Source organism: Odontesthes bonariensis, chromosome 16 (assembly GCF_027942865.1).
Source record: "Odontesthes bonariensis isolate fOdoBon6 chromosome 16, fOdoBon6.hap1, whole genome shotgun sequence".
In the NCBI taxonomy this organism is placed as follows: domain Eukaryota; kingdom Metazoa; phylum Chordata; class Actinopteri; order Atheriniformes; family Atherinopsidae; genus Odontesthes; species Odontesthes bonariensis.
The window spans coordinates 10,851,664-10,871,529 of NC_134521.1; the positions used below are offsets into that span (position 1 = coordinate 10,851,664).

General features: G+C 40.2%; 1 protein-coding gene across 1 annotated transcript in view; it reads right to left on the bottom strand.

Moving 5' to 3' along the window:
* Positions 1-1,817: 1,817 nt before the first annotated feature.
* abcg4a (ATP-binding cassette, sub-family G (WHITE), member 4a) overlaps positions 1,818-19,866 on the bottom strand; it is a 31,129-nt gene continuing 13,080 nt past the window's right edge. The window contains exons 7-15 of the mRNA XM_075487821.1: positions 19,690-19,813; positions 19,356-19,470; positions 19,121-19,260; positions 14,587-14,685; positions 14,298-14,466; positions 14,105-14,205; positions 13,858-14,016; positions 5,259-5,377; positions 1,818-5,144 (exon numbers count right to left, since the gene is read on the bottom strand). Of these exons, the coding sequence (XP_075343936.1) occupies positions 4,919-5,144; positions 5,259-5,377; positions 13,858-14,016; positions 14,105-14,205; positions 14,298-14,466; positions 14,587-14,685; positions 19,121-19,260; positions 19,356-19,470; positions 19,690-19,813 (1,252 nt within the window). The 3' untranslated portion in view covers positions 1,818-4,918. The remainder of the gene's footprint in view (positions 5,145-5,258; positions 5,378-13,857; positions 14,017-14,104; positions 14,206-14,297; positions 14,467-14,586; positions 14,686-19,120; positions 19,261-19,355; positions 19,471-19,689; positions 19,814-19,866) is intronic.

Below are 19,866 nucleotides of genomic sequence, written 5' to 3' on the forward strand. Positions count from 1 at the left end.
GGCAGGAGTTCAGTGAAAGTGGCTCAGCAAACTTTTCTTTCCTGAATTTTTTTCTGAACTCACCTTAGAGACAAGTCTGCATGTCAAGAGTTTTTTGATCAGTTTCGTGCCTATAGGAACAATACTTTTGCTTATTTTTCTACAGTGTCCGGACTAATTCAGGTCAGCATCAGTGCCTTAAATTGTCCACATCCAATATGTATAGGTTTGCATGTGGTAATTCAGGAGCTCCCTTGTAGAAGTGATTCTGGGCTAAAGCTATATAACCTCCACAGTAGATTGATGCAGAATACTGAGAAAGGAGGAGCAGCAACAGCTGCATTGAGAGCTGCGTTGCCATCCTCTACTTTATATTTGATGTGATCTCTGGCTCATTTAGTGCAGCTCCAGCAAGAGTATTGGCTGCCTGAAAATGTGTAGTGCATATATCCCTTTTATTTCTTAAGCAAAAGAATAAACTTTTTATGTTGTGCTTTACAGTTAAGGCCTGGGATATCACCTCAGGGTTCACATCTGCAGAGAGGTTCAGTGCTGGTTTTCAGAGGAAAACCTCGAGTATTATGAACTCTTGTATTAAGTTGTTGCTGCATCACTTGCTGTCCTCTTGTTCTCATTAAGTGGATTTATCGTGAGCCAGGTGGCAGGCATATAACATCTGGACTGGCCATAGTATGGCTTCATTGGACTTTCATTTGTCTCCGGTGGCTGAGGCAGAGCCTTTTAAAAGTCAATTTTATTTCTTTGAAGTACTCATAAGGAACCAACGATAAGTTTAAAATACTGTGGACTCATAATCAAAATTTGTCCGACTTCAGCTTTCAGTAACAAACATTTAAATACAACCTTACGGAGTGAGTTTGCAATATGTCCTTCAGGTCATTTTAACAGATTAGTGCGTAAAAATAACACAATTTAGTGTGTATAATTTGAAAGGAAAAAAGATGCGACATGGTGATGGGAAGATGATGAAACAAGGTTTTACATATTAGTGTTCATGAAAAAAATGAAAGAACATGCAGTCCTGCATTCTTTCAAGCAAAAGCAGTTCACAGTGGCTGCAGCTGTAAGTTTTGTAAACAGCTGCTAAACAAACCTCAATAGAGAAAAATAGGTAGGATTTCAAAATAAATAAGTTATCTACATAAATTTACAGATGGAACCAGCAACCTAATCCACACAGTATCTTACTTAAAGCTGCTTTTCTTTTGTCACCTGCACTCAGCTTTTGCAGTGGCAGTCAGTGTGAATTGTGACAAAACTGCTTCTCTGCACTGAATTAGCCCATTATGTAAATTTAGGGAAGCACTTCAGTCCCTCTCATCCTGCCACATTGTGTCAGCCTGCAATTAATGCTCTCACAATCACCAAGACAATGGTGCTTTTGGGCTGTATAATGTCTGATCAAGTATGCAAATCATTTTTCTGGCTCTTTGCGATATCTGCATTCAGCACTCCGTTATAAAAATCCTCTTAACGTTTCATTCTTTCCACAATAACAGTGCCTGCACTTGGAAAATGTTAGAGGGATTTTCTCTCAAGAGGTTCTCAAATAAAAATAACAGTCAGGCTACTGTTAGTTGTTTCAGCAACCTCTCATTTTTCTAATGTGGAAAACGCACATGAAGAGTGAACAAAGCGATTACGTGCAAGTGTGGAGCATTATCCACCTAAGCCCGTGTGGATGTGGGTTTGCAGCTCCAGCTGCATGATGTTGAATAATACGAGTGCTCAGTTTTGGAGCAAATCATCTCAACGAGTGAGGGTAAAGGTTATAAATTATCTTTATTATAATCATTGGAACAACGTTCAGTATACAGAACTTGCATTTTTTTTTTGAGTTGACAAACTGTAAATGAAACTTCAAATGATAATAAAATCAAATAAGATAAAACACAAAAAAGAAAGAAAAGTGAGAATAAAATAACCCCTTGAGTCCATCAATATTTTTCAAAGCTCTCTGTAGGATTAGCCTGCATATTATTTTTCAACATGCATAATAGAGTGCGCTTAAGTCTGGTGGTTTATTAGTGAAAAGATCATTATGAATTCAAATAAATAAAAAAAAGAAACATTTTGCGCTCATCAGCTGAATCACCTCCAAAGCCCCGACACGATGCTTACACACGACTGTTCCCAGTTAAAGTAGGATCACCACGGCGACAGAACCAAGCTCTTTCATTGGATGGAAAATGAATGAAAGCATTGGGCTGCAGTGCAGTGCAGTGTTAGAACAGTGTTACACGTCACGTCACACGATTTGTTGGTTTCTTTGATTCCACAGGCCAAGACTTTCCCTCCTAATCACTTCTTCCAATTTTTGCGCCTCTATTTATGTGTTGGAGCTCTTTCTTTTCTACGGATGTTTATGTCACACATTCAGTGACATAGCTTACATCTTTATGGAATCTGGAAAAGCCTAAACTACATTCGTTATCTGACAAAATACTTTAGATTTTCCAGCAGCAACTGGTGAATCGGCAAGGTCCGAAATTAAAATTGTCTCATCTGCCCCAGAAATTTCAACACACCACCCGTCTATCGAGAGTATATTTGACTGTTGTTATTACACCATTGTCCTTAAAATCAATCAATTGAACTAAACGCGTGTTTCTGAACGGAAACCAACAAAAATACAACCAAAAAACGTTCTGACAGCAGTGTCACAGTTCCCTTTTCTTAAAGTTAAGTTACCTTTGGACGGTTATTGCACATAATAAAACGCACAGGAAGATAAGACTTATAAAGTGACTGAAGCAACAGCAGGGGGAGGTATTGCACTAAAAACATCACAATGTTGACTATTGCTGTTATGACAGAAACAAACCTGCTGCAGCAGTCCTCTCTCTTTGTGCTGCACTGATCTCCTACTCGATCCAGCTGCTCTTCAAACAGACTGTCAATCAGCTACATATTGATACATTTGGAGAACCGTTTCACATCTTTACCTTCATCCATTCAACACATATCTCGTGTTTATATGTCCCTTTGTTTCCAATCCACTCAGCGATGCACATTTGATTCCAAACCTTCTAAAAATGCCCAGCGGAAAACAAAGGATTTGAATCTCCTTAACAATGTCGGGTACGTACATCTGAAAGAGGAAATTCAATCATTATTACTAGCCTCTGAACTCTGACATTTGGGTCATTTCCCTCCTACAACACCCGGCTGCCGTTTTGCCTTCATACTTTCAAGCAGCGCTTGTTTCAGATATATAAAAATAAAATTAAATACAAATAAATAAAAAATAATAACCATACACTGAAGGGTGCAAATGTACATTTGTTACAGCATGACATTCACTGTACAATCATTGATTATATGCTCACATTATGTTATGCGTTATAATAAGGAGTACTAAGTAGCATAGTCTGAGTAAGAAATATTTCATAGCAAGTCTATTGGAAAATATTTGCATTGACCTGTGACTAGGAGAGGCTCTTCTAAACATTACCAAGGTGAATGTGTGTGTTCGATCGTGTGTGTGTCACATGTCTGTGTGAGTGTGTGTGTGTGTGTGTGTGTGTGTGTATGTGTGTTTGTGTGTGGGAAAACCAACATACTGTAGGTATGTAGATATAAGGTGTATGTGCAAACAATGAAGCAGAGGAAACTCAAACCATTCTTGTTTAGAGGCACAAAAACCACCCAGCCAGCATTTCAAGTATCTAGCATTGTTTTGGACAACACACATCTGTCAGACATCAGCAAAGCAGGGAATAAGGAGGAGGGCGGAACAAGGGCAGGTCCTTTTGTAGCTCTGGGAGGAGGCAGCTAAAGAGTCATACAACAAGTGGAAACAAGCATTTCAAAGAGTAGAAGTGTCAAAAGAATGACACTAATTAGACAAACACAATTGTTTTAGTCCGTAGTATTAGCTATTGCACGTCATCTAAAACACCACTCGCTCTGTGATCACGACAGCGCTCCTCATCAGTCTGGAGGCAGGTTGCTTGGTTTCACATTTTGCTCCCGATTCGCTGAATGCTTCCTTGATTATGGCAGAAACAAACATGTTACAATAAGTAACAAGTAAGGACTCGTAGGTCTGGTCGCAGGGGGAACCAACCAGCATCAGTCGCAACATGAGATGTCCCGCTTAACTTTTTTTTTTTTTTACAAGCGCTCCTTCCAGGTTTTGGTGTTCTGCCACCACCAGCGGTAGGGCAGAAGGCTTGTGAAAATGATCCACACAGGAAGTCATCCACTGGCAGTTGGTTTGTTTTTAGGTCGTATTCTATAAAGACAAGTCGGCATGTTCAGCGTCTTGGTACAGAAACCTGATCATCCAATGAGAGTTTCCAGTTTTCTGATGGCAATGGGAGGGAATTCCATCTTTTGGGGTGTTTTCCAATTACATATCAGTTAGTAGGATGATGTGGATTGGATTACCTTTTTAGGCACTGAATTGGGACTAGTCACTGGATCCTCTTGCACTAAGAGAGTTATTATGGAGTTCCCATAATCACAAGGCCATGTGATACTTTCATGGATTGGCCAAAAAAGTTCAAATCAAATTTCTTAGTTTAATTAAACATGCTTTAGATTTCTTTGTAAGCTATTCTGTTCCGTTATGGTGCAGATACTCGACATTTTATCATCATATATTTGTATTTAAATTTTTTGGGGGATGGTAATAGTGAGCTATCACCTCGTAACAAAGTTGGGATAAAACAAAACTTCATGGTCTGAACTTTTCTTTTTCTTTTTTGATTAACAAACCACTTTAATCTGTATTATGCTGTACAGTTTGGTTAATGGTGCAGCACGGCTTTCTGATGATTGTATGCACTGGATTTGTGCCCGTCTTTCTATGTGTATGTGAAGTGAAGACAGAGAAAGGAAAAACTGAATGTTTTCTCACACTGCTTGGATATGCATGAGCATCCAAATCCATCAGTGGTCGCCTCTGTATGTTTTAGCGCTCTGACTTGACTTTGTAGCGCAGAACCAGGTAGGTAGCCAGTCGGAGGACCAGGAAGAAAACCCCCAGCACCATAAAGTCCACATAAAGCTTGGCATCCTCCACATCCAACAGCTGCAGGACCTCCTCTGGCTTTTGAAATTTACAAATCGGGTCTGGACACTCTAGTTCAGAACGGTTCATCCCGTAGATGGAGAGTATTACCCCCTCAAAGCCATACCTGAAAGCAGATAGTTTAGACAAAACCCACAAACACAGGGACATCCAAAATTAATTATCATTACTTCATAGAAATAAGTAAAGTCTGAGAACTCTAAAGTGAAAGTGACAGTACCTGACATAGGACACATAGGAGCTCCACTGTAGGTATTTTGGAATAGTGTCAAAATTGACGAAGAAGCCAGAGAAGAGGAGGACAGGTATGGCTGTGACTGGACCCACAAACGTTGCTACCTATAAAACAAACAGAAGGGTATTATTTATAATACTTTATATTTATAATATTCCTTTATTTATAAAGGAAACATTGACAATCAATTAAAACATCTAAATAAAACCCGATGGTGAATTTAATCAATTAAACCAAATGATGACACTGCATTTTAGCATTTGAAAAAAATGTTCTAAACTAACTGTTGTTCAGTCATTCAAATCTCCCAATATACAGGACAGCCAATAGTTCAATGAGTAGTGAGAAATAGATTCAGATTTCAGACACATATCAACATTTTGCATGGGCTGTTTAGTCCTGTAATGGTAATGTTTTCATCTACAAGTTGCCATAGACACTACTAGCTTATTTCTTTGGAAATTTGGAGAACACTGTGTGTTATGCTAATAATGGCTAGTGGCTAGTGGTTGGCTTTAAAGTTCTCCGTGTGAGCCCTGCAAACGCACAGCCATACACACAAAGTAGTTGCCATGTTGGAGGCCAACAAGGCCAACAAGCCCCCAAAAATGTCAAATGACTGTAAAGCAAAAGGGTGCGGTGGGGGCAGGAAACCAAAGTCGTGAACTGCGGTATCCCGGCCCATAGGCACTCCAAGGCAGCTTCAGGACTAGGCATGTGCATAACAAAGATCAGTGAAGTTTAAAAGGAGTCCGAAGCACATAGTTTTAGACTCAGGGGCGCAGATGGGATTTTTGAACTGTCAACAAATGATCTCAACTCAATAAGTTATTTTTTGGGCATTAACTGGCGCTCACGTAGGCACTTTTGCAATACCTGTTATAAATTGGCTTTATTCTTAGACTTTATGTATTCATATTCTGTAGTTCACTAAATAATCTATGTTCCTAGTTTGTACGTTTACACTCTGCTCATACAAACGAAATGTATGTCAGATAGGTCTGGTATAGTAGATACACGCCTGAAACAACACTCACACACACACACATTGTTTATCACATCCAAAGAACACGACAAAGACGGTGGATGGCCTGCTCATATCACTAGCAAATGTCCAATTATACTTTGTCGAGTGTAAGTACAACCTCTGTGAGATAAAGGTGAACATAAATATGAAATGTGTCCGGATATTGGGGCTCTCTCTGATGGAGGCCCTGCGAGGGCTCTGTCTCTCCGAGTTCAGCACGGCTAAAGTTCACATGTGACCACGAATAAATACTTTGTTTGACTTAAGATTTCTCCAGCTTGTTCTTGGGCTTCCAATTAAAGAATCGGGCTAACAGTTTGGTGCCGTGGACCCTGATTGGCTGACTCAGACTGTCCGAGGGAGGACTGCTGGAGGTGATGGGGACCCTTTTTTCAGACAATTTGAGGCGCCCGAACATAAGGTGAGCAGAAAACCTCTTATATGAATATATGTGAAATTTCTGCACATTGGTCATGCTAAATTAAGTTGCCTGAATTAAGATGTCCTCATTAAAAATCCAAGTATAAATTTACTGTCTGATGGTCACATTGAATGTTGATACGTAAAGTATAAACACATTTGAAAACATTGGAATATGTCACAAAAAATGATCAATGAGTGGAAAACATGTAAACCCGGCTCTTTGGGGTCGGTATTATTTGACACCTTGACTAGATGGCAGAAAAAAGCAGGAACATTTCTGGCAGAAGTTAAATTCTCTATTCAGACACAGTCCTCTGCACAAATACAGCACCTCATGCCAGCAGGGCCGCAATCTTCTCCAGGGACACATCCTGACACACAAAAAGATAAGACACCTCTACACAACATAACTGCAACCGAGGAGAATAAGACAACACTGTCTCCTCCTGCCCCTTATGCTGAAGCTTGCGTGCTATTGGACGCGGTCCAGACACAGTTGCCGCACGCTAAACGTGCTTCGTCAGGAGCACTGCCCAACTCTACACCACCTTCCTACCCCCACCAACCTGCTGCTCAGCAGAGCAGACCTCCAGTCAGAAGAAATGATAAAAATAAACACCGTCACTCAAAGAAAAATGATAAGTGTTATCAATGTGGAAGATATGGCCATTGGGCCAATGATTGTCGCCACAGACAGCACTTAGAACAATCAGAAGGAGGGACTCCACGATATGAGTATGATAGTTACCCTCCTCCACAACGGGGTCCCCAGCAAGCCCCTCCCCACCCCTACCCAAACCAGAATTCTTGGCATCAGGCCTCTGGCTCCCATCGAATGCTACAATAGGGCGTCCCAGGACTTAATAAAATCTTGTGCTTAGAGGTGTGTTAATACTTCATTGGTTAGAATTTACAGAGCTGTGATGTGCATTGTTGTCTATGAATAGATCCGATTGGAAGCATCTGGTTAGGGCAAAAGTTGGGGCAACACCTTTAGCTTGAGTCACATCAAAACAGGTTGAGCAATAACCTAGCTCTAAATTAACAATAAAATAGCATTTATGGTATTAGCAATAAAACTAATATCAATCTAACTCCAAACTAACAATCACAAGAGCAACAAGCCAAATTAACCTAGGATCAAAGTAAATTTTTTTTCCAAAGGTTCATTGACAGAAATTAATTTTTTTTCCAGCATCAACTTTGACGTCACTAATAAGAGACCTAAATAAGAGAAAAAGAAAAATCAACAGAGTCGGAGGCTTGGCCTGAGGTTTCTAACTAAAGATCAGCTGTGCAGCAGCATCACAGTAAATAATGAATCACAAAGATTAAAAGCTCCAAACACTTTTTCAGATAACTGATAACCTCCAAGCTGCTCCATAATGTTATTAGTTGTTCTCTTTGTCATAAAATACTATCACCCTAAGATTGTCTCATCTCAATCCTGCTTCCTTCTTCTCTCATTCAGCCTGAGAGCGAGACCAGTCCAAACAATACGTGTATCTACAGACTCTGAGTGATCATTGGCCGGTACTTTAAGAGTACAAGAACTACATATGATAATGGATGTTTAGTTTTATACTAGAGCAATTATTATTTCCTCATCTAGTTATTTTAACATGAATATGATTAGGAGAGATACCAAAGTACTTCGATAAACTGAAAACAGCTTTTCAATGCAAGAATCACAGTGAAGAGATAAGAAGCGATAAAATGCCCAAAATGAATCCAGGAAGAACACAATGTTTAAAACAAGACATTCAGTTGTTGAAAACTGTCAGAACAAAACGTTCTACAAATTGAGACTTTATGATTTCCACCTGAAGCAGGACTGAGATAAGACAGTCAGACCATATGACAAGATAAGGTTTGTTTTTATGACGCATTTAAAAACAGCCACAGTGACCAGAGAGCCGTACAAGAGAAACAATATATCAACACGATTAGCAGTTTCTAACCCTGCAGATAAATGATAAGTGAATGAAACAGTATAGCATTGGATAGAATGGGTGAAATAAAAATAAAATGCTGTTTACAGTTAAAGAGATGCCACTCAACCATATTAACAAACTGAGAAAAGGAGTGAATTTTAGAACATTTTAAATAATTAGAGGTCTGAGCCGCTCTGATTGGAAAAGGTAGATTAATCCGTTTATAAGAAAAGTTTTTGTGACCTCAGCCGGCGCCCTGTTAAACACCTACATCAACTCAAGAAGCAGATAAAACAAAGCAGTGAAACCCAAGGCCACATACAGACACACGCACACTCACACATAGATAAAAAATAAAGGATGAATTAAGATCAACTAACAAATAAAATAAACCTATATTGCTAATTCTAATCTGTATGAAAACATGTTATGGTATCACGTGATGTTGGAAACAGCTCTGATGTCACACTGTTGGTACCACATGAAGTGTTTCTAATTCAACTGGAGCAGAAAAACTAGATGCTGATCCTGAACTGTTTGTGGACGGTTCAGCATCACGAAACACAGCCACTGGTAAGAATTTAAGAAAATTTAGTGGCAAGTAACAAGTGAGAATTAAACTGATTATCCTGAAATTGTATCTTAACACTCTGAGCTGAATTAAGAGAGGACAGACAATATTTATCCTAAACAGGTAAATCAGTTGGTCTTTGAGAAGAAATGGCTGCTTTCTTGATGCTGTGCTGCTCCCAATATAAAATCTAACCACAAACATTTCTGTCCTGCAGCAGAGAGCAACACAGGAGCAGGAACTGCAGTGGAGGAGTTCGGCAATTAATTGCTTCTCAAGTTTTCCCAACAAAATTCTGTGTGTGTTTTTGTCTTCTTTTGTCTTTGTTATGTGTTGTCTTATGTTGTGTCGCTGTGGTGATATGTTCTCTAAATGATTTGAAGTTTTTTCCACAGCAAAAGGAAATTGATGGTACTGAATTCTGCAGTAATGCACAGCATTGAGTTATATGAGCGCACAGGGGTTATATCAACTGGCCAGTTGTTTTGTTTTGGGTTATTTTATTTTATTTAATTTTATTTTATTTTGTTTGGTTTGGTTTGGTGGTTTTTGTTTTGGTTTGGGGGACATAAGGAAAAATTGGGCACTAGGATTGAACCTGTCATGAAAGACATGTCCTGAGTATAAAATACAGTGCAAATGACAAATTGCTCTGGTGTGCTGTACGATTTGTTCTCCTACTAATATTAATCCACAGATTCAGAACCACTACGGGACTCACAGCCAAGCAACGGACAAGGAGTCCATCTGAAATTCTGGAAGGCCGTGCCCATCATGCCAAGATGATGGTTGAACAATCACACAATCTTCAACCACGGTCAACATAATACATCTGAATTCTCTCCTGAATTGTCCTAAAAGCAGATTAGTTAGGGAGAAGGGGTGGTAAAGATCCCTTTATGGAAGTGAAGTGCTGGGAACCTCTCCTTCCAAGATTAGTTCCTGATCAGAATGCTGAACTGATGTTCAGCCATGAGGAGAACCGAGCACCAAGCAGTGACAGGATTGGACCAGAAGAAACTGAGCTGCACTACACGACTCGGCGCATGGTCAGTACATGTCATGGTTAAATGTTCTGTATTGTTTTGTGTTTTGTGCCATAATGCTTTTCGTTTAATCATTTAGTTAATTCGGAATAATTTTAAGTGTATAAATTGCCAATCATGACTATGTCCACTGCCAGTGGGGGGACTCGGCTGTTCGGAGCGGGACCTTAGACACTGAAAGGTAATGAGGTGGTCAGTCGCCAAATGGAAATGGGGCCATAGGAGAATTTTTCCCGGTTCAGCCATCGGGTTTTCGCTCCTATTCGCTGCGAACAGTGGACGAGCCAGCTGGTAATGTTAATTGCCTTAAGCACTGTTTGAGTTTCAATAGTTTAGAATGTTTTTGTAGCATTAGTTAATTATTGTTATGTGTTGTGAGCAGGTATGGGTGAGCAGGGCTTGGCACTGCTCAAACCACATACAGTTTAGGCCATTATGAACAAAGAGGATGGGTTCGGGGCCACATACACATAGAATAATATCAAGAAATATTTATACATGTAGTCCTTGCATACACGTAGAGGCGTGATACTTGATACTAGAAATGTGCTCATTTGCAGAGTTATAATCAGTGAGATATGAAGGTCTTAACTCTCTCGGAAAGAGGTTCTGTTCCGAGCAAAATGATGGAATACTCCTGATAGAAAAGTTTTTGCTAACGCATTAGAATTGTTTTATTATATTTATTATTTCCACATGCCTGTGCAATGAAGACTTGCTTGCTGCTGATAAACGCAAAGAAGAATAGCTTACACATTGACGCTCACATAATGATGACAAAAATCTCCTCTCTGGTTGTGCTGCACCTTAAAGTGGCCGCGGACTTGCAGTTTGAGGCCCTGCTAAGTTGGCTGCCGCTAACAGGGGTGACACAATACAGAATATAACACTCCAACCTCATTTTAATTGACATGATAAAATCATGCCAAAAGGGGGAAAATGTTATAAATTGGCTTTATTCTTAGACTTTATGTATTCATATTCCGTAGTTCACTAAATAATCTATGTTCCTAGTTTGTACGTTTACACTCTGCTCATACAAATGTATGTCAGATAGGTCTGGTATAGTAGATACACGCCTGAAACAACACTCACACACACACATTGTTTATCACATCCAAAGAACACGACAAAGACGGTGGATGGCCTGCTCATATCACTAGCAAATGTCCAATTATACTTTGTCGAGTGTAAGTACAACCTCTGTGAGATAAAGGTGAACATAAATATGAAATGTGTCCGGATATTGGGGCTCTCTCTGATGGAGGCCCTGCGAGGGCTCTGTCTCTCCGAGTTCAGCACGGTTAAACTTCACATGTGACCACGAATAAATACTTTATTTAACTTAAGATTTCTCCAGCTTGTTCTTGGGCATCCAATAAAAGAATCGGGCTAACAACCCTATGGGCCAATAGTTTGCACTAACCCCCGCTCCGTCATTGACACATTGTGCAGCAACTTCTTCCTCTTTCGGACCCTGGGGAGTGACGGTCGTCCCTTTGGTGCGTTCATTTACAATGAAGCTCAGAACTTGGAGCTCAGAACAATGTGACCCCAAAGTTGAGCACTCTCAGCGCATCCCAAGCATACAGAAAAGCATGTAACTACTGTTTACGTGAGCAGCAGACAGCATGAATTCTAGGGCTGGTAAGATTAAAAATCTGATTAAAAATCTGACTTGGATCAAGGAAATTCCGACATCCGTGTACAACTGGAATGCATCATTTGTCGTAGCACACAAACGGCGGCCTCTCAATGCACACTGTAATGTAAATTAGACAAAGTTATCTGTGACGTTTGCCGCCTTAAGTACGGACGGGGTCACTATGAATCTGGGGGGGTCATGACCCCCCCGTCCCCAGTGCCACCTGCGCCCATGCATAAACTTCTCTAGTGGTTCTTCATAGAACTCTTGCCCTTAAGACAAAATGTTCAACTCCTTCCAACTCAAATCAAAAGTAAGCATACAATTTGCTAACTCCTTCCAAGTTAGCAAGCTTGCCAAGATCATGTCAAGTTTGGTTTGTAGCTCCAAGGTTTTGGACAGATTCGATTGCTCTGATGGGACACCCAGTTCTTCTCTCAGGTCATATATAAAGTGCACAACAAGCACCCTCGTCTCACAGAAATATGTGAGATGTGCACAAGCAATGGCTTTGCATGGTTGCTGCAGTACATAATGTGCTAAAATTATGTGCCAGAGGGCAACAAGATTCTTTTCCATGATCTTGATTATCTTGAATGGGAACAGTCCTGCAGACAATGTCTCATAAAAGGTCAATTAATGACAAGGTTGAAAAATAAGATAACCTGACAACTATAAACAATGGTAACACATGAGAGATAAACCCTCGTCTCCTTGTCTGTGTTTACAGTGGAACGCAACTAAAATAAATTAATATATACTTTAAATTTACAAACACAATGTCCTATGTTTACAGCAGATAAGGAGAGAGGAAGTATGCTTATTCATTCAATAAAAGACGTGCCTTGTTCCATCTTAAAGGAGCGGTTTAACAGGTTTAGTGATAAACTAAGTGATAAGGTTTCAGGTCACACCCAACCAAGGCTACGTGCCCACGACAACGCTCTGAAGCATAAATGCAGATGTCCGTTTTTTTTCCTCCACAATTTATCTGCGTTCTCACGAGCGCTTGGGGGTGGATATCTGTCTATCCATGGGAACAGGGAAAACGTATAAAACTCATAGTTTGCCGATGTAGTATGCACGCCCCGGACGTAGGTGGCAGTAGCAACAATACTTTTGGTATTGTTATATGAGTTATATTGTTATATATTAATAAATATGAGAAATGCCTGTTTTGTGGCTACTTCCTCCGCGTCAGTTGGAAGAAAATGGCGAAGCGCGGCAGCAACAACAGTACGCCTTCAAACTTTGTTTGGACAGATGATGAGGTCCAGTTGCTCCTGAACACGACACTGAACTACAAAGCCAGGAAGGCAGTGGATAACGTGGATTGGGAGAGTGTCCAAAATAAATATAGTGAGATATGGGAGTCGTTCATGGAGAACTGCCCACTTAACGTGTGCAAAAAACGCACTTCTGCGTTTTGAACTGTTCCTACGGCGACGAGAGGTTGGATCGTTTTCAAGATCTCCACTCTGGAGGGCGTTTGCGTTTTCTCCGTTTTGAACTCCTAAAAACACCGTCGCCGTGTGCAAGATAGGCACATCTGTCGAAATGTTCTGCGTTTATCTGTCGTTACCGTTGTCGTGGGCACGTAGCCTAAGACCTCCCGAAGGATGTAAAAAACATTAAAGTGGCAGCTTTTCACTGTAAAAACAGTGAGGAGACATACAGTGAAAAGTGTAGAAACCCACTCCATCATTGGCTCATTCTCAATTAAACAAAACACATCATTGTTCACATAATTCTACATGAATTGAAGCATGATACAATGTATTCAGTTGCTTTTCAGCATGTATTGCTCAAAATTACACATACAAATTAAACACAGCAACTATAATGTTAAAGTTTACATGAGATATTATTATATTTATAGTGGTGCAAAGAATTGGTTGGAAATATTGTAGGAAATATTGAGTGTGTAGGTTTGCTTACCTGGAGAGACGTGGATGCAGCCCCTATAAGCAGACCCAGGGACTGGGCTACCAGCGCCGTGGATGTTGACAAGGCCATGAAGAGCAGGTAGCGTCCTACCTCCGGAGGCTGTTCTGTCATCCAGTAGACTATACTACAGTACATGATTGGACACATCACCTGTGAAGGAGATTCTTTTTTTAGCGTCATTAATTTGCATTGTATGGAGTCTTACACCACTCAATGTTGAATCATCTAGAGACATTACCTGGAAAGGAATGTCAGCCATGGTTTTGGCCAAGTAATAGGCCTTCAGACTGTACCAGTAGTTGAGATGTTCCCTCATAAACACAGACATCTCCAGGGGAACTGTGAAACAACAGCTCAGTTAAAAGGTCTTCCACATCAGCCGCAAGAGCGACACACCAAAAACAATGTTCCCACGAGGCTCAGCGTCTTACAGGTTAGCACTGTAGGCATCAGGGCGGCAAACATGAGAAACAGCATGGAGAAGAAGAGGAAACCAGTGTTGTTGAAGACTTTGCTGGCATCATTTCCGATTTTGAGATAAAGCAGGCCAATGAGGACTCCAACTGACAGATGGGACATCACCCTCAGGTGGGTCAGCACCTTGAGGAAAACATCAACACAAACTCTAACACTTGTAACTGATACCAAAACAACAACTGAACTTTTTTTCAAACGGTATTTGAGCCGGATTCATTTGAAAAAAATGGCTTTTTTTTTTACCACGTCCCTGCATATGGTAACGAAGGTCCTTTTGAAGAGGATGCAGAACTGTGTGAATGTACTGGTGGCAAAGCTATGCTTCTCAAGAGTTCCTGTATCCTGTGGGAAAAGACAGAGAGTCTGTGTCAAATAAATAAGCAGCAAATGAATGCAGTGCAGTTTTTGATTAAAAAAGTTTAAAAAGTCTGTTTTTGACCAAGAATCAGAGGCTGTTGTGGCCATTTTTCTCCTTGACTTGGTAGTTTTAGGGTGCATAAACTTCTCAAGTGTTTCTTTAAAGAACTTGATAACTGTCAATTTAGACTGCTACAACGAATAACAAAGACACGAGTACACCATCTTTCCTTTAGATCTGAGGCTTTGTTTAAAAACTATTTCTGGAGGGCCTTGAAAGCTTTTATTTCTTAACCTCTGAAGAAACCAGGAGCATAAATTAAACTATAATTGAAGTTTATTGAATTTGGCCTTACATTCATCAAATTTGACTAAATTTCAATAAAGTCGGCCCGTTCACTGAATGCCCCGTAATGGGGACCTTGGATATTGCCATCCGTGTGTTCAAATGCCTTCTCAAGTCTTAAAGGGAGAATATCAGAGTGCTTTTCTGGCTGCAAAGTAAATGACGTTAAACAATCGACAAACCTTTGATGCCTGTTCGGATCTGATAAACCAAGTTAGACCAAGATTCATTTATAAAAGCATGCAGAAGGAAATAATCGAATCCACTTAATTCAGAAACGTTTTATCGGAATAGCCACGAGTTCGGAGTCCACAGCCACATCTGCCCCTTTATTTTGCAAATAAAACTGTCCATTTACAACATTAACACTATGGAAACATGTATTTTTGTCTTCAAAGTCCGGTATCAGGTACACACAATTCCATCTCATTTACAACAATATTTTCAACATAACTCAAACATTCACTCCAGAACAACTCGACAGTCTAAGCTGCTTCATAGCCCACTCTGTTGTACCACCAGAGCACAGTTTCCCATCAAATATAAAGGTGTAACTTTATGGAACAAGTATTCACCTGACACACAGCTCTCCCTCCCTCCCCTTTTATAAAAGGAAATTAAAAGATTATCTGTACTTTATGGGGTTGTCTTAATACTTTTTCTTCTCTTTTTTGTTTATAGTTGCCATTGCAATTTATTCCTTTGATTCATTGTAATTTATTTCTTGATTCGTTGCTTAATTACTGATTTTTGTGATGTTGTTTTTATTCTTTATTGTTTTTTTTCTCTCTCATTAATCCATTTGTGGTTTTATTCTGATAAGATACATTTTATTTTGTTTACTTATCTTAATGATGTGGTTCTCGATAAGCCCTCCCAGGGTTTCTAACCTCTCCAGCACTGATTCATTGCAGCTTATCATTTATTATCTATTGTATATATATTTTTTATTTGTATTTTTTTGTGATATACACTTGTTGTAATGTTTTATGAAAGTGCAAAAAGAAAAAAGAAAGAAAAAGAAGAAACAATCGTCAATAATCAAGTTTTATCTATAACTCTTTAATAAAAGAAACAACATATCAGTAGTTACAAAAAGAATAAGGGGGTTTGAGGGTATAGGGAGGGGTAAGGTAAAGGTTAGATAAGGGGCAGGGTAAAGTCAGGGCGGTGAGAGGTTGTTTGGGGGTGCAGTCAAACTGCTGTTGTCCTGCTCTCAGTTCAGCCTCAGATTTGTTTCTTCTGGTTCTTGACCGTTATGAGTTCCTGAACGCAGAAAACATCCCAAAGTTAGTTTAACCTGCACAGGTCCACAGGCGTCTCTAGAATATCCATCTTAAAAATGACTGTCTGAGGCAGCTTACCTGAAACTGGATCTTCTGTTGAATGAGGATTTTGATGTCCTCTTTCATCTCAGCCTCCTGATGGATCCACAGCTTCTCTTTGGCCAGCAGCATCTCCTCCATTTCTCTCTTTTCTCCCCGAAGCTGCTGGACTCTCACATCTGAACTCTCAGAGAGCGCAGAGAGGTTTTTTAAGGCCTTGTCCAGTTTTTCAGAGAGTTGCTCCTGGAGCATCTCCTTCTCAAAGAGCTCGTCTTGGTGTCTCTCCTCCTGTTCAGCCAGCTGATTTAGAAGTTTTTGCTCCAGAGCTTGACAACTCAGTTGGCTCTGCTGAAGAGCTGCTTCCACCTTATCCAGCTGGGCCAACGTGTCCATGTGGTCATCTTTTCTTGCACGACTTTTTTTAATGGCTCTGCTGACCTGTTTTTCCCTTTCCTTCAGAAGCTCCTCAAGCTGGCTGACTTTATTCCCCTCCGTGTGCTTTAAGTTGCAGGAGTTTTCACCAGAAGCTGTGACCCTTTCACGCTTCTGATTCTGAGCTTGGAGGCATTTTTGCAGGCAAAATACTTGCTCATCTTTCTGTTTAAGCTTCGTGTTAAACTCTTTATCAAGTGTGGAGAGCTGTTCCTGAAGAGAGATGATCGTCTCTTCTCTCGCTTTGCTTTCTTTCTTCACTTTTCGGAGGGCGGCCTTCAGCTTTTTGCTCTTCTTTTCTTGTTTGAGGAGCTGCTGTTTGCAACATTTCCAGGTATCACTTCTCTCCTTGAGGACCATGACCTTTGCAACCGATCTCAGTTTTTCCTCAGTTTCTCTCATCTGTACCTCCATCAGTCTTTGCATATCTTCCTTTCCTCTCTTATAATCCTATGCAGGGTTATGTTAAAGATTTACATGAGAGAGAGGAACCACAGAGACGGAGAAAGCAAAGAATACTTTAGCTAAGGTATTTAGCTGACTCCCTGAAATTAACACCTTGTGAAGGTAAAAATATGAGCAAACTTTAAACAACAGCAGTGCATTGCTAAATAAAGAAGATATTACCATGCTGCCTCCGTTCCCTCTTCCCTCCATGGTGACAGTTGATGATGGAAGTTAGACGATTAAAATGCGATCAGGTATGTTGTCAACTAATGGGATGATGGTTTCTCTGAGACACAAACGTACTTCTGTTCAACATAAAGGTCAGTGAGAACTGAACCTACTGGTTCCACAGAATGCTGCACATTCTCGACTTTGCATTCTAGAATTTGGCTTTAATGTTGACGTCGTTTAGGCTTCAGAATTTTTCCCGGTTACCTCGTTAGAAAGAAAATACACCCGCATGCTATACTGAAGCGTCTTTCTGTCTCTTTTTAGATCGGTTTGGGCAATAACATCGCTTGCTCTAAGGTTCAGAAATAATAGATACTTGGTTAGGGTTAAAAACCCTCATGGTTAGAACTGAAATACATTCTAATTTGCTACCGTAACCTAAATGGATGCCATTTTTAGATGCCACATGCAGTTTCTCCTACAACCACTAGAAGTCATATTTTATTTGACTGTAATTTCAGGTCGTTTCTGCCTGCATGGAGCTATAAACCACACATGGAGACACTTCTGAAAGTCTCTTGAAAATTGATGTAAAGGGCTCTTGACTGGAACTAAAAATGAGAATGTGCTGTCCATCAATGAACATTTCTGAGACCTACAACTAAACATCGACTCCAGAGTTGCAGGCGGTGATTTCTGCCGCCTACTGAATTGAGTGTCAATGTTTGCTGGTGCACCTGAAAGGACCAAGCTATGGGAAGATGATTTAAAACTGAGACACATTATTGTGGATTATTGCTTAGATATTAGATCTCCATGGACGTTTCACACAATTTAAAGCTAGCCTTGCTGAAATATGACACTGTCCTACTGAAACAACTCAAGAATGCCTTTAAAATGATCAAACTTCAACACATGTCAGCTTCAGAACCATAAGGTCTGTAGGAATAAGTGTTTAAAAGTAAAACTAAAATAACTGAAGAGCTCCTCAAACAGCCTCAGCCTAAAAGGTGAAACAAAGCCAAGTGTTTGTGGAGCAAAATATCACAGGAAGTGTAATCTTGGAACCGAGGAGAGCAACTCTAAGCTTGAAGTCTCTCCAGAATGGAAAATACCCAGAAAGAAAGAACCCAGACTTTAAAACAATTTTACTATAAGCTAATTGCCATCTGAAATTAGGCTGGAGAGGATTCCTTCAAACTAAATCCAAGTACATTACAGCACATTATTTTGCACCACAGCTGACAAAATCTTCAAATAATTTGCAATTTAATGTAGAAAAATACTATTTTTAAGTGGTTGAACTGCTTGCCTAAACAGTCTTTCACAGAGCATGAACACCTAGTTATATTTACATCTGATATGCTCATTCTTTCTGATATTTCTTGATAAACAATCATTTTACTGACCCTTTGTAGATTAACCAAGTTAGATCTTCTACTGTTGTTTTTAAATGTTTTTTTTATTTTCGTGACTCTGTGTTTAAAGCGGTCATATCATATAATGATATTCTCCACATCTTGAGGTGTCTTTGAGCAATTTGAGGTGCTCTGCCCTATTTTTTGGAAGTAATTGAGAAATTCCTTGAGGTTCGTAAAGGCAGATACTTTCTGTGTGTTTTCGGCACTTTTCTTATTAACTTTTTTGAACATAAGACGCAGCAGTGCATGTTTTGCATTAAAGGGTAAGCATCACTTACACTGTGACACTGAGAGGGACACGAAGAGTCACTTTTGTCTCTGGAGTTCTTCTTGCCCTCCTCTGAGCACAGTCCACCCTGGACAGCCTCAAACAGCACTGGGTTTAGGTCTCCGTACTCCCCTGATGCCACCTCAATGACTAGTAAGAGAGATGACAAGCTAGTAAGAACAAACAGAGCATAAAAAAACACACACATATACACACACTTGCACTCAAGGACTTGAAGGACTTACTGAAATCCGCAGGATTGTGATACGTCGGGCAGTGGAGGCCCAGGTTCTTTAGATATGGGATGAGGTAAGGGACTGTGCCCTTGTATATGCACTGACCCTGACTGAGGATGTACAGCTGGTGGATGAGCAACACAGGTACAGAGTTATCAACATAGTTTCCAACACAGCGTCTCCCTCAAAAATAGATCAATAGCCGACAAAACAATGGGACTTGATATCGACTGCTTCGCTGCCTCAGCCGTATAAAATGAATCATGCCAACCTACAGCGCACCGGTCTGAGCTGCAGCTAATGGAAGATTAGAGGCATCCGGTAGCAAAAGCACTCAACTTACCTTATCAAACATCTCAAAGAGCTTGGCACTGGGCTGATGAATGGTGCAGATGATTGTCCGCCCGCCCTGAGCCAGAGACTTCATGAGGGAAACTACCTGGGAGCACGAAGAGCTGTCCAGACCGCTAGGATAGAAAAACAAACAGAGAGATGGAAAAATGTGGAGATGGATGCGCTC